Below are 13,493 nucleotides of genomic sequence, written 5' to 3' on the forward strand. Positions count from 1 at the left end.
TTCACCCAAAAAAGTCAAGAAAATAGAAGTAGAAAGAAGCATAACATATACAAAATTCAAAATGTGTCTAAATTTATGTTTTATCCATCCATTTTGATTGAGATGTTTTTATATGTTCCGAGATGTAAATATTCTAAAATAGTTCTATGTGGATTAAAAATAGAAAAAATATCTTAAGATTTGTATTCGTGGCTACTATTAAAACAAAGAACTTTAATCATACGAAAAAAAATTAAGTTTTAATTATTTAAACAAATATATATATCAAATTCGGATGAAGATGAGAAGAGGAAAGATAGCATTGGACGCGTAACGATGTACTTCACTAAGCACAACTAGCCAAGGTGAGAAGAGGAGTCCTAACTAAGGTACCAACAAGGGTGCGGAGGAAGAAATAGAAAGATGAAGAGAAGGAAGAGCGCCACATGAGGGCGAGTTTGTGAGCGGTAAATAGAGAATGAGAGATAGTATCGCATTACAAAATATCAAATTGTACGATTTCAAAAATAAACATAAGAGAGGAAAGGGGAAGATAGATTAGATACAACCACGGATGTGCATCGCCAAACTTAGAATCTAAATACGAGTCAAGTTATCACTACCACCAAATTAAACAAATAATTACTAATTAAATTGACTCATTGATTATCATAACTATGGCTATTGATGCAGTTAAAAATTTGGTGTCACATAATGATCATCATCATCAGTATTATATTAAATCACTAATTTATATTATCAAAAATATTTTCTTCCATTCATATGTAGCAGTAATTGAGTTAAAATTGAATAAATAAATTAATTATATTATATTATGTAAGTGTATATATTTTGTCAGAATTTAGAATTGAGAATTGATAGATGGGAAGGCAAGATGAGTATCATGGATTATTTACCATATTTCAAAATTAGATATATATATATATATGTATATATATATATACCATATTTCAAAATTAGATATATATATATATATATCTAATTTCAAAATTAGATATATATATATATATAACAAATATATTTATTATTATTGTTTAAAATATATGTTTAATTTTTATGAAATTAACGTTGGAACTTTGTCTACTAAAATAAACTATATTTTCAAAATTTTATTTAATTTTTAATAGGTCAAATGATCATATGAACAAAAAATAATATAACAATACAATATAAATAATTTAAATCTTAACTCACAAATTTTATTTTTGATATATAATTTTTCTCTTCAATATTTATTTATTTTCACATTTTTAATTCCTCCTCCTCCTCCTTAACCGTCTTTTTCTTCTTATCGTCACCACGGTGGTCCTAAGTGGGCCTTCGCCATCCCTCACCTCAAATAGATCGACCACACCGCAGTGACGGCATGTCGACGGTGGTGGAATGCGGGAGAGACGAATGTGAGCCCAAATAGTCCACGAATTCTGATCACCAGATTTAGACCGGTCGAGAGCTCGATTTTTCGATTGGACCGGCCACGGCCACCAACCCCGACCTGTCTTGCTTTTCCGTGCGTGGCGCGGATTACCTCTGCCGTTGAAGACGCGATTCAGCTTTGTGCTCGAAAGATAAACGCCGTCGAAACGCGGGTCCCACTTTTCCGGTCCATTTATTGCGCTCGGAGTCCTCGAACCGTGGGCAGGGGGGCGCACGCGATCTGTTCCCGGTCAGAAAAAGCGAGTAAAAAAGAGGTAAGGAATCGCGGACCTTTTTCTTTAGCTTTTCCATCAAGGAATAAAGACGAGAGGGCGGGAATAAAGGGGGGGGCGCGACGTGGGTGCATTATTGGCCTTTGATTTGGTTTCGTCGGAGTAGTTTACCGTTCACGCAACCACCGTAGCGTCTTATCGCTGTGCGTTAGCTGTCGCAGGCGACCATTCGTACGGATTCACTCGTCGCTTTCCCCAACTCGTACTATTTTATGGCTCTCTTGTCCGCACAGTTCGTCCCATGCGAGCCATCCGCACCGTGAAGCCGCTCCCACCACGGCGACGCGTGGTTCGGTTTCCGAATCTTGAAGCGTGATCGCTGCTTAATAGCGACCCGGAAGATTCCCCCATCTCGCCGCCTCTCTCTCCCTCTCCGATTTGGTCGTAGATCTCGTGGATCGGCTCTGACACTGGTGCTCGCCCTCCTTCCCGGTCGATCGACGAGGTGCTTCGAGGGGCGGGGTGATGAATGTGAGGCGGTCTGCGGGGGATCTTTGATGTGCAGCGGTGGAAGATCGTGAGTGAGGAGGCGGGAGGGGGGAGGTGCGAGGGGAGAAGGAAGGGTTTTGGGGTGATTTGTGGGCGGGAAGAGGAGATCCGAGGAGGAGATGAGCGCGTCGAGGTTTATAAAGTGCGTGACGGTCGGAGATGGCGCGGTCGGGAAGACCTGCATGCTGATTTCCTACACCAGCAACACGTTCCCCACGGTGAGTTGAGGAATCTCGACAACTCTTTGATGGTCTTGTGATGGCGATGATGGTAGAGCTAATGCTGTAGGATTTGCGGCGGGTTGGGTCTCGAAGATTGGGTGTTCGATTGTGTTCTCAGTATGTTTAGCGGGACTCTGTTGCTCTTGGAAAGAAAGACATGCAAATTTAGGCCCTTTTCTAGTAGAAAATACCTAGTAAAATTTTTTGAGAAGAATTGTAGGGAAAAAGTATTTGGTCAAAAGATGCAACTGTTCGTAGAGCTGTTTATTAGAAGTTAGCCCCAAATGATGGAAAATCTCTTCTTTTCTTTTTGTTGTTATGAATTTTTTTTTTCCTGTCATAGGTTACTGTTAATCAAACAATTTTCAAACTCAATTATTTTGAGAAGGAAGAAAATGAAGGGAAAGTTCAAGAACATTCTGTTTTCCATTTATTGTGGAAAAGATTGAGGCGAGACATCCATCTGTCTTACTTCAATATATCTAAGTTCTTTGAAACGATGCAAGGCATACAGCAAAACTAAAAAGAGAAAACAAAGATAGGAAAAGGAACATTAGTAGTAGAGATAGTAAAGAATCAACTATATTTAGATTTTCCACATTTCAAACTCCTGCATTGCCAGCATAAGCAAAACGTTCTCTAATCTGATACCGTGTTTAATATGGAAAGTTTCTTTCCTTCCATACGAACACAGATCTGGCTGCTAGTTGCAGAAATCAATTGCTTGTCTCATTTGATTTCTTCTTTCCCTTTCAAGCATATTACTACAAAAGCAGAATTTCATTCCTACTGTGACTTAAAGTCATGACTTCATATGCAAATTTAGTTGATGAGTGTGGCTTTTTAGGGTATTTTTGTTCTAGCAAATCATTTCTATAATTCTGAGGGAAACAAATAATAATAGTGTCATAGTCATAGTTTTACTGATCAAAGAAATAATTTACATTAAGATATGCATGTGTTTTTGGATTCAAGGAAGATAGCAACGAGAAATTTCATCATAATCATTATATTACAAAAACCTTTCTTATTTAAAATGTCTTCAAATTGAGGTTTGGGCTAAATTTTCCTTAAGGATAATTTTGCTGTTAGTTTGTCTGTATGAGTATTAACTGTGACCACTATAATAGACTTATCTGCAACCATAGATTGATTTTGTTTAATCACGTAAATCTCAGCCAAATTTTATTCTTCTTTTGAATCTTGAAGAAGCTTTGTCTTTGGCATATATTATCTTAGCTATATTCATCAGTACAACCATCAATCAAAACCAATTTTGTTGAATATTTAATGCTGCAATTTCTTCCCCTGTATAACCTTAGCTATTCATATTCTCCTAGGAGATTGAGATCATATGCTGGATAAAATATGCTCAGTATTCTTGACACCTTGTCACATTATATTTTTCTTTATACCCGATCCATATTTTTGTTTAAAAAAGGCTTTAATAGATTAAATGATGAATGATAACTTGGTTTTACTTGGGTTTTTAGTTTTTCTACCTGTTGTATTATATTGTTTTAGGTATATGATGTTTCCACAAGTTAGGGAGACACATGCAGAATGGAGTTGTGAACTGCAGTTTGCTTTGTGTTGGAAATATTATGGGTTTTTTTTTTTTCTGTTGATAGTTGGAAAAGTCACTTGCTGCAGTTAAGAGAAATATGTGGTGTTATCTTGTGTGCTGAAAATGTGATAGATACTTCATTTCTTGCAGTGCCATGTTTGGCTGAGATTTTGTCTTCTTTTTGTGTGCGAAATTATCTTCTATGTTACTGGCAATTTGATGCCTTTCCAAAGCCATGATCGTTTTTACTTGACCAGCAATCTCTCTCTTGGAATTTTGGTTTCATGTCATTTTTCATAAGAATACTGATTACTCATATTTATGAGACAGGACTATGTGCCTACTGTTTTCGACAATTTCAGTGCAAATGTCGTGGTAGATGGTAGCACTGTTAACCTAGGTCTATGGGATACAGCAGGTAAGTGCAACCCTTCCATTGATATTCAACTGCTTCGTGTTTATATATCTTTCCCATACTTCCTATATGCTTTCATCCACAATCATGTATGATGTTCTAATGGAGCAGGCCAGGAAGATTACAATAGACTAAGACCTTTGAGCTATCGTGGAGCTGACGTTTTTCTTCTTGCCTTCTCTCTGATTAGTAAGGCCAGCTACGAAAATGTTGCTAAGAAGGTTCTGAAGCTTTTATTTCATCTCATACAGTCGTGATTCGTATCTCAATATTTGTCCTGATCATGTACTATTTGCTTTTGTTGTTCTTTTTTAGTGGATTCCTGAATTGAGGCATTATGCCCCAGGGGTTCCTATAATTCTCGTTGGAACAAAACTTGGTAAGTTCTTTTCCTGATTCCTTAAAGAGTCTTTCTCTTTAACGCGAACTGGGGTAGCTTTCAGAATCTTTCTGTAACTAGTTATTATAATTATATTGTTGAAAATTTTCATATACAATACAATATAATATATATATATATATATATATATATATATATATATATATATATATTTTGTTTAATTCTCTAGTCATGTGGTTCTGATGTGCCTGTATGTCTGTATCATGTCATATCAGTTTGCATACATGTTTCAAAGGTGATAACACTAGAAAGCCTACTTCTGTCCTGAAACATCTAATTTGTTTTCCATTTTGGCAATGTACATGGATCTTATTTTCATGCCTAATACAACTAAGCATATGAAGTCTACGATCCATTTGTTGATCCACTCTCTAGATATTGGGCAATCAACAGCCCTCTGATTCTTTTCCTTACCAGACAAAAGTTTCCTAGCTAAACGGTATGATGGATGAGATAGGAAGTGGATCCTCAAAAAATCCTTATTTGGCTCATATCTTGTGCTGTTATCTGACATATTGATGATGTTCTTGTCTTGTCTGTAGAATATGTAATGCTAAGTGGAAAAGATTGTTTCTGATTCATGGTTATTCTCTCTCTTTGATAATCTGGTATTGATGATGATCTTGTCTCGTCTGTAGAATATGTAATGCTAACTGGAAAAGATTGTTTCTGATTCATAGTTAATTCTCTCTCGTTGTAAATCTGGTAGAATATAGTGTATTCTTAAATATTTGTCACACTTCAACATTTTCTAAATAGCTGAAGCATTGTACACAGATCTTCGGGATGACAAGCAGTTTTTTATTGATCACCCCGGTGCTATGCCAATCTCCACTGCTCAGGTTAGTAATTTGCAATAAATGCACAGCTGGATTCTTGTCCCAGATACGACTTCTTTATAAGTCATCCTTTTTCTATGTTGCGTATTAGATTGTTTTGTTTATGTGTCTCAGATATGACTTCTACATTAGTACTGCTTATTAGATTGTTTTGTTTGTGTGTCTCAAGGGGGAAGAGCTGAGGAAGCTAATTGGAGCTGCTGCTTACATCGAGTGTAGTTCAAAGACGCAGCAAGTATGTTCATTTTCAATTGTGGCAATTTCTGAGTTACATGCATTACTCTTTTTTTTAAGGAAGACATTTCCGTTACATTAAACAATATATAAAACGTTCAAACATTAGCTCAAACTTGAGACCCATTACCTGTGTGACAATACACTAACCACTAGGATGTAAAATGTCAAATCATTACTATATCTTGATGTTATTTACTCATGTGAAAGCATTTTGGTATGCAGAATGTCAAAGCTGTTTTTGATACAGCCATTAAAGTTGTACTTCAGCCACCAAAGCAAAGGAGGAAGAAGAAGAGAAAGACACAGAACACCTGTTCCATTTTGTGAAGGGAATAAGCAAGAGGAGATGAACGAGGAACCACCAGCTATCATTGTCGTATCGCATTGCTTTGTCAAAGGAATTAGCTCGTGTTGTACAGTTTGCTGATCGCCCTAGTGAGCTATATGAACCTATCAGGTGATTTGTTAAATTGTCATTTGGATCTCTTTGGTGCTATGATTCTGTCAGTACTGCACGACTACGTAAGGTGTTCTTCACTCTTTATGATGCTTGTGTAAAGGCAGGGGGGCTTCTATGGTCTATCTAAACTGTTTGACCAGAAGTTCTATGTGGTAATTGTTGTACCTTAATCTGTATCTCACTGGCAAGATTTTCTAAACTTTGATAGTTGCATCTTTTAGCAACATTTGTGCAGAGGCATCGCAAAGTAGGTTATTCTGCTGTCAATTTGATGTGTGCAACTTACTCCAAATCACTCAGAGCTACTAATATGCTGTTGATAACATATTTGTTGTTAATGTCAGTATAAGAACCCAGAAAATGTATAATAATGAATCAGTTTAGGAATCCTTATATGATGATAAATAGCTTTTACTCCTCTTAAGCTATAGGAAAAGGAGTTTGGCAGGGAATACAAACAGAGATTAAGCTTCGATGTTTTCATGGGTACTTGAAGAACGATGGATCGAAGAAAAGGTTCTTGCTCATGGATTTCAGCTGATGTTGACAAAGAGTGGAAGAAAGAGAGGTGGTTGGAGGAAGAACACAGCATTCATGACCAACAGCTTCTTCATAGTTTCCTACCCCTTCTCCTCTCCACTGTAGTGGTTGTTCACGTTACTGTGGCTGTGTGCGCACTCAGTGTACTGCGAGGGGAGAGTAATAGGGGGGCTGGAGAGGAAGATGACATACTTGTAGTTACAAGGCAGGATAAAGGAATCTGGTTGGGGACTATTAGACATAGATTTCATCAACTATATTAACTTCATCAATAATATTTTCCATTAAAATTCATTATATCCAACTTGTGCAAGTTCAAAATGATGAATATAAACAATTTTCAAGTAAATGATTGTATTTGTTGTTGAAAACAAGGTTAAATCATTAAATCATCACATACACCATAGTTCTTTTCTTTTATTTTTTTTGCCTCACTTATGTTTTTTTTTTTATGAACCCTTACTTTAATATCATATTGAAATTTTATGAATCAAATTGATCAAGGCTTACATATATGAAATTAAATAAAAATTTAAGTCAAGAGTTTAAGATTACTAAATCGTGGATCAAAACTTTCAATCATTAGTAAAATAGAAGTATTCCATACTCTTTTTTTCATCTCTTCACATATGAATATCATATTAAACTAACACCAATCTCCCTTCATAATGTTTTGGGAATATCGTATCCTATTGACATCGCTGTCGCTTCATAGTGTTTTGAGAATGTCATATCCTATTGACATCGCTCTCGATGCTGCAATTTCAACTTCACTCCCTTATCCCTAACTGAGTTGCTTTCCTCTCTCTATTTTATATTATTCTTTCATAAATTATTATTTTTAATTATTGATGTTCAAATGTTTTTAAGTATTCTTTATGATTATCGTATATTCAGTGATTTATTATTGGCATCATATTTAATTTTCTCACATAATAACTAATTTGGAGTTTCTTTACTATTGTGATAACATAATCTCCCTACGATTTTCTTGTCCTAATTTTGTACCCAAAAGTATTTGTAATTCGCAATGCGAACGTAATCCAATGGATCGGAGAGCGATCGATATCACAAAAACAGGAAAGAAGCTTCATAGAATGTTAGTATGACACAAAGTAAACCGAATCAGTGGATAGAGTATATCTTTATGCTGTTGCAGCCATAAAGAAAGCATTAAAAGCTCACTTGTTCTTCCCGTAGAGCCTCTTTCTGATGGACTCATTTCATCAGCCGCATTCGACTGATCCATCTCATCTACACCCTCGATTAGATGATCCAAAGTTCTCTAATTGAGAGCAATGTTCAGCTTCATTTCGATTAATTAACCTATCAACTTCATTTAATCTAAATCATTGATCAAAATATTTTAACTAAAATTAATAATAATATACAAATCAAATTTTTATAAATCAATTTTAATCTTATCCACTTGATGTTAATCGATAGCTTTAGAGACGAAGTCATCAAAACATCATACATGCCAAATCTCCACCAAATAAAATTACAAGTGTAAAATATAAAAATATAAAAGATATCAATGTTAACTAGTTTATTCGATAAAGACTTTTAACTTTTTGATATTGAATCATATGCAAAAAAAAAAAAAAAAAAAAATCATTTTAGTTATTTCATCGAAAAAGAGTTGTTTGTCGATAACTTAGAGCTTGAACATTTTAAGTAAATTTAGTGAGATCACATTTACTAGAAAGACTAGCATTTGGAACCCATCATAATAAAACTAGATAAGGTTGGATAAGCAAGTGATGAGTAAGTAAGATGTAGAATGTCCCAAGACAGAATAATGCCACCTCTCATGTTGAGTGAGTGAAGATTGAGACTTGCCCTTTTTTTTCCTTCGTTATTATATTGAAGGAGTGATGCAACTTTCCATCTTACTCTTTCTCAATTGTCACTCCAAAGCGACTCCATTGAAGCAATCAACATTACCACCACACCAAAAGGATGCAACCAAACAAAAATGTTGTATAATATTTTTGAGCTAAACTCGCAACCATCATAAAACTTTCATACATAAGTGTTGTGCCAACCATGATGAGGCCTCATGTGAATGTGAAGGAAAGCTATTGTTTTACCTGTGTTGGGGAGGTGGAAACTGTACACACACTGAGAGAGAGAGAGAGAAAGAGAGAGGACAATAGGGACCTGTGAGTTGATGATGGCCTTTTAACAGTCCCACGAAGCCAATGGAGGAAGGGACGTGACGTCCCATCACTCCATGGCTTGTCATGGCTTTTCCAGGCAACGTACAGTCCTCACTCCTAAACCGGAGCAGCTTCCCCAAACCCTAGACTGGTGCCATCCATTGCTCATCGTCTCTCTCCTTGAGGCCTCAATCATGGTTAACATCCTTATATAGATAGATATACATAGAGAGAGAGAGCAACATGGCGAGTAGGGGGGTGACTTCCCTTGAACAGGTATATGTATCATGTATACCATTTCTGCACAAAATTCCGTAGCCTATCTATATCATACAAATCATTCGACCTTGTTGCAGAAGAACGGGGCAAGGTGGATATATAGGGAGGAGAGGATCGCAAAGGCATACATACATACGTACGTACATACATACATACTTACTGTAGACAGCCCACATGCGCTGCCATGCATCCTGTGCTGCTTCCTCAAAATGGTGCGGTTGAGCTCCTCTGCAGTGCCTTCCTTTTGGGATGCTTGGCGGCCATTGCCGAACGTAGCTGCCCACAATACCAACCAATGAAAGAGAACATTGACCATGCCATTATTCCCGCACAGAAATGACAACTACATGTGTGTGTGTGTGTGTGTGTGTCACCTCTTCGAGCTCTCTCCTTAGCCTGGAGTTCTCCTCCAACAGATGAGCCACCTCCAGCTCCAGCTCGTTCATGTAAGCCTGCCACCGAGGTGGATATCTCGTGGGTCAGAGATAAGCAACTTAAGCAAACGGATCCAAGGACGAGGGGGGAAATGCCTGTTTCCGGGCGCGGGAACGGGCGGCAGACTCCCGGTTCTTGATCATGCGCTTGTGCCGGCGGTCGCAGCTGGCGGAGGGGTTCTCCGACACGGCCTCCTTGGAGCAGAAGGAGAAGAGGCCGATGGGCGACGGGGGGCGGCGCATGTTGCCGGAGAAAGCAGGGGAGATGAAGGAGGCGTTGTAACCGATGGAGCTGGAGTTGGCGTGGGCGTCGGACCCCATCGGTTGGATCTCCAGGGTGGGGCTTAAGCTCAGCTGGGTCAGAGGCGTGGTGGAGGACCGCGGCCGCGGCACGTCGTCCGGGGGGACGGCGTGAGGCCTGTTCAAGGGCCCGGCTAGGAAGTCCTGGAGCATCGTGGCCCGGAAGGAAGGGGAGGTGGCGGGGGAGTGGCGCTGGTGGTGGTTCATAGGTGTGAGCTGCCTCTCCTGGTGGTGGAGGCTGCAGAGGCTGATGTCCCTCCACACCTCCTCCATGGTCCTCCTCTTCGGTGTTCGCGGGAGGAGGGTGGAGGTGGTGGAGGAAGGCGATGTTCTCGAGGAAGAGGAGGAGGATGCCGCTCTGTTGTTACTGCTTCCATGGTGGTTGTCTTGCTCCGGAGGCCACATGACCAAAGCTCTGAAACATGGCAGGAGGCGGAGAGCTATGGGGAAGAGAAATTAAGTCTTTATGCAGTCTGTCGGTCTGTCCTGCTGATGTGAAATGACTCATGACGTCGAGCCTCATTGCGGCCCAACTTGGCCCCTAATTGTAATTATTTCTAATTCCAGAAGGCTCAACTTGGCCCCCTAATTGTAATTATTTCTAATTCCAGTGGGCCCAACTTGGCCCACTGGTCTCTAATTCCAACATACGTCACACGTTAATTATATATACATATGTTTCGCTCTATCAACACATCGATTCCGAGACGAAATCCATAGAACACGACGACTTTGGTATCGTTTGTGTTGAGGGGTCACCAGCAATGCACGGGATTGAGATAGCGATCGAGGCAGACAACCACCATAAATTATGAACAACCAGCACTGTTGATACCTATCGTACTTGCTATTTCGTCTGAACAAAGGAACAGAGACTTCATCTTCTCCATCAGCTTCCTTCCTTTTTCTTCTTGTCAATGATGTCTGGATCAGTACTGTTTGTTTACTAAACCACACTCGAGTTTATTAGCTTCGCGTGAAGCAATTGTACAAGTTGACATTTCATCAAACAGGTTTAACCCGTGGCCAACTCCTTATCATACATCGGAAGGGCATAGCAACTGTTGAGTCAAACAGAACCTTCAGGATGGCGGGCAACGCAAGGAAGGTAATAACACGCCTCTGCTAACATGCATCCTAAACCTTTTGGAGGTCTTACGGGAGAGCTAAGAGAACTGCAGAGAGCTGGTGAAGGTTTGGCCGAAGGCCCAGTTCGGTGGGGCGGCGTCCGGGAAGACGAGGGTCTGCCCGTCGCCGGTGGTGACGCGGAAGGAGAGGGATTGGCTGTTTAGATAGGCATTCGACTGCCAGTTTGCTCCCCAGTTCCTCGACATGGCCATCCACCCGGTGTTCGACCCTTTGATGGACATGGACTGGATCGACCCGCCGCCGCCCACGTTTGTTACCAGGACGAGCTCGAAGTAGTCGCGCCCGTTGATGGTGAACCTCACTCCTCCCTGCTTCACGCATGGAACCCTACGGATCACCGCATTCCGTCAGCGAAACATAGACAAGCAAAAAGGATACGCAAAGAAGCAGCAGCAATGAGGCTTTTGCTGCACTACCTCTGGTACAGCACCGGGACGATTCCGCCGCGGTAGATGCCGATCTTCTCCCACGCCGGCTGCGCCATATCGAAGTGCTGCCGCGGGGGGTTGCACCACCCGCCGTCGTCGTTGGGGAGGGCGTAGTTTGGCGGGCAGAAGTTGGTGGCGGTGATGGTCACCGAAGTGCCTTGCAGACACCACCGGGGATCCGTCTGGTAGTCGCACATGATCCTGTAACACTGCCCGCACGCATCCCCGTCGTCGAAGAGCGCCGTGCTCAGCGCTGCAGTGTCCGTCCCGTAGCCGGTGGAGTATAAATTGCCATAGCCGCAAGCCCCACCTGAAGCAGACCACCCATTGAGATCCAACCAGAGGAAACAACGAAGCAGCAGGATGCTTAAAGCTTACCCATGGTCCCAGAGGCGTCACTCCCTCCATAAAATGTCGCGGAAGCTGCAGTCCACCCAGGCGATGCAGAACCCTCGACGTCGGCGGACATGAAGAAGGACGAAACCAGCAAGACCAACAGTCCTGCGCAGAAAGCCGACGTCTCCATCCCAAGCTATCCGATCAAGGCAGGAAGAGATACTAGACTTCAAGGAAGAAGAGATCGATCCACGCTCGACGGTGTGAAGGACACTGGCTTGCTTGCTGCTGGTTAAATAGTTGCTGGGGAAGGAGGCAGCTTTGGAGTCAGAGCTCGAACATGCATGTTGCTGCAGCTGCCTGCAACCACTTAGCCCTTAACTTGCGGATGCGTGGCGATAGTCTAAGCTTCTCGACCGACTTCTCATTCATCTCTAAGATTCTGCAACTTGGATCTGAGGCAGTATTCATTTCGTCGAAGGCCAAACATATGTGTCTCACATGGTCAGTGTAACTACTATACAATAGTTTTGGCAGGTTGGGGGATCGTTTCGATCTCTCTCTCTTCCTGCATTGATTTCTTTAGGAGATGAGCTCCGAACAACACGCCTTAATTTAAGCTAGATGGTCGGAGATGGAGGTCTACAAGGACTGTTGCCCGGAGGCAAGAAATGGGGCATCTCAACTCCTTATGAGACATGTTTGACACCAATCACCGCGACTGAACAGTAGTGAACACCAGAGAACAATGGCCTGTGTGATGCAACACTTGAGCGGATCAGGTTTGTTTCTCGATATATACTTCTCTTCTTCTTCTTTCTTTCTTTCTCTTTCCCTTCTTTGTGTTGCTCTGGTTTGTGTTTGTTTAGTTGGCTCTGCTCAGGTTCTTTCTACTCGATGGAGAAGAGGGGAAGAACAACAACCAAAATGCAGCTGATTGATCTGCCAAAATAGTATCCCATCCAAATATACTGAGATATCATAGAAGAAAGCAGAACATTAATGGTCACTGCCACATGGTGACCATTAATGTTCACAAGGGATTATATGGGTGTATTAGGAATCTTTGGATCACATGATCATAAGGGAATATATATGGGTGACCCATCTAATTTCAAGTTCCCAAGAACAGAGCTCGTACGAAATCTAATGAAATATGGCCGACTGCCAATCACATGAGTTCTATGTTTTGGCCAGATGATAGTGATGGTTTTAGTCAGAAGAAACAGTAAGTTCATGAGGTTTTAATGTTCAGTGTGTGCAAATCACATGATTGCTTCAATCATAATATAACTATGTGCAAGTCACATGGTTGGTTCATGGCAGGAATCTAATAGTCCAAATAATACAAGATGGCTATGGCTCTATCATTCATCCAATATTTCCATCTCATTCATCAGTACAAGAAGATATTCTTGGTGACATGAACATACTGCACATGAAATAGACATTCTGAAGGATTACTATGCACTGGAAGTTTGTATTACCATATGCATCTTGTGGTAATTAAGCAGACTGATTACAAGAA

At 40.6% G+C, this 13,493-nt stretch overlaps 3 protein-coding genes across 3 annotated transcripts; 1 reads left to right on the plus strand and 2 right to left on the minus strand.

The window, feature by feature from the left end:
* Positions 1–1,903: 1,903 nt before the first annotated feature.
* LOC103977262 (rac-like GTP-binding protein 5) lies at positions 1,904–6,561 on the plus strand. Its single transcript, XM_009392730.3, has 7 exons — positions 1,904–2,416; positions 4,317–4,404; positions 4,513–4,622; positions 4,717–4,780; positions 5,579–5,643; positions 5,810–5,875; positions 6,100–6,561. Exons 1-7 carry the CDS (start codon positions 2,318–2,320, stop codon positions 6,202–6,204), a joined length of 597 nt encoding a protein of 198 aa, XP_009391005.1. The 5' UTR covers positions 1,904–2,317; the 3' UTR covers positions 6,205–6,561.
* A 2,279-nt stretch (positions 6,562–8,840) lies between these two features.
* LOC103977254 (bZIP transcription factor 27-like) lies at positions 8,841–10,568 on the minus strand. Its single transcript, XM_009392717.3, has 3 exons — positions 9,849–10,568; positions 9,693–9,770; positions 8,841–9,594 (listed from the first exon to the last, which is right to left on the minus strand). Exons 1-3 carry the CDS (start codon positions 10,455–10,457, stop codon positions 9,523–9,525), a joined length of 759 nt encoding a protein of 252 aa, XP_009390992.2. The 5' UTR covers positions 10,458–10,568; the 3' UTR covers positions 8,841–9,522.
* Positions 10,569–10,910: 342 nt separating this feature from the next.
* On the minus strand, positions 10,911–12,757 carry LOC135610370 (expansin-A1-like). Its single transcript, XM_065104796.1, has 3 exons — positions 12,008–12,757; positions 11,618–11,939; positions 10,911–11,528 (listed from the first exon to the last, which is right to left on the minus strand). Exons 1-3 carry the CDS (start codon positions 12,153–12,155, stop codon positions 11,219–11,221), a joined length of 780 nt encoding a protein of 259 aa, XP_064960868.1. The 5' UTR covers positions 12,156–12,757; the 3' UTR covers positions 10,911–11,218.
* Positions 12,758–13,493: the final 736 nt, after the last annotated feature.

The sequence above is a fragment of the Musa acuminata genome, chromosome BXJ2-4 (assembly GCF_036884655.1).
Source record: "Musa acuminata AAA Group cultivar baxijiao chromosome BXJ2-4, Cavendish_Baxijiao_AAA, whole genome shotgun sequence".
Taxonomy (NCBI): domain Eukaryota; kingdom Viridiplantae; phylum Streptophyta; class Magnoliopsida; order Zingiberales; family Musaceae; genus Musa; species Musa acuminata.

Bases quoted from the DNA above. Each gene is read 5' to 3' on its own strand.
- LOC103977262 (XM_009392730.3), top strand. From the start codon at position 2,318: ATGAGCGCGTCGAGGTTTATAAAGTGCGTGACGGTCGGAGATGGCGCG. The intron at 4,781-5,578 runs GTAAGTTCTTTT...CATTGTACACAG, and splicing joins TCTCGTTGGAACAAAACTTG to ATCTTCGGGATGACAAGCAG. The intron at 5,644-5,809 runs GTTAGTAATTTG...GTGTGTCTCAAG, and splicing joins TGCCAATCTCCACTGCTCAG to GGGGAAGAGCTGAGGAAGCT.
- LOC103977254 (XM_009392717.3), bottom strand. From the start codon at position 10,457: ATGTGGCCTCCGGAGCAAGACAACCACCATGGAAGCAGTAACAACAGA. The intron at 9,771-9,848 runs GCATTTCCCCCC...CCTCGGTGGCAG, and splicing joins GTTCCCGCGCCCGGAAACAG to GCTTACATGAACGAGCTGGA. The intron at 9,595-9,692 runs GTGACACACACA...TATTGTGGGCAG, and splicing joins TAAGGAGAGAGCTCGAAGAG to CTACGTTCGGCAATGGCCGC.
- LOC135610370 (XM_065104796.1), bottom strand. From the start codon at position 12,155: ATGGAGACGTCGGCTTTCTGCGCAGGACTGTTGGTCTTGCTGGTTTCG. The intron at 11,940-12,007 runs GTAAGCTTTAAG...GGTCTGCTTCAG, and splicing joins TGACGCCTCTGGGACCATGG to GTGGGGCTTGCGGCTATGGC. The intron at 11,529-11,617 runs GTAGTGCAGCAA...GGTGATCCGTAG, and splicing joins GTCCCGGTGCTGTACCAGAG to GGTTCCATGCGTGAAGCAGG.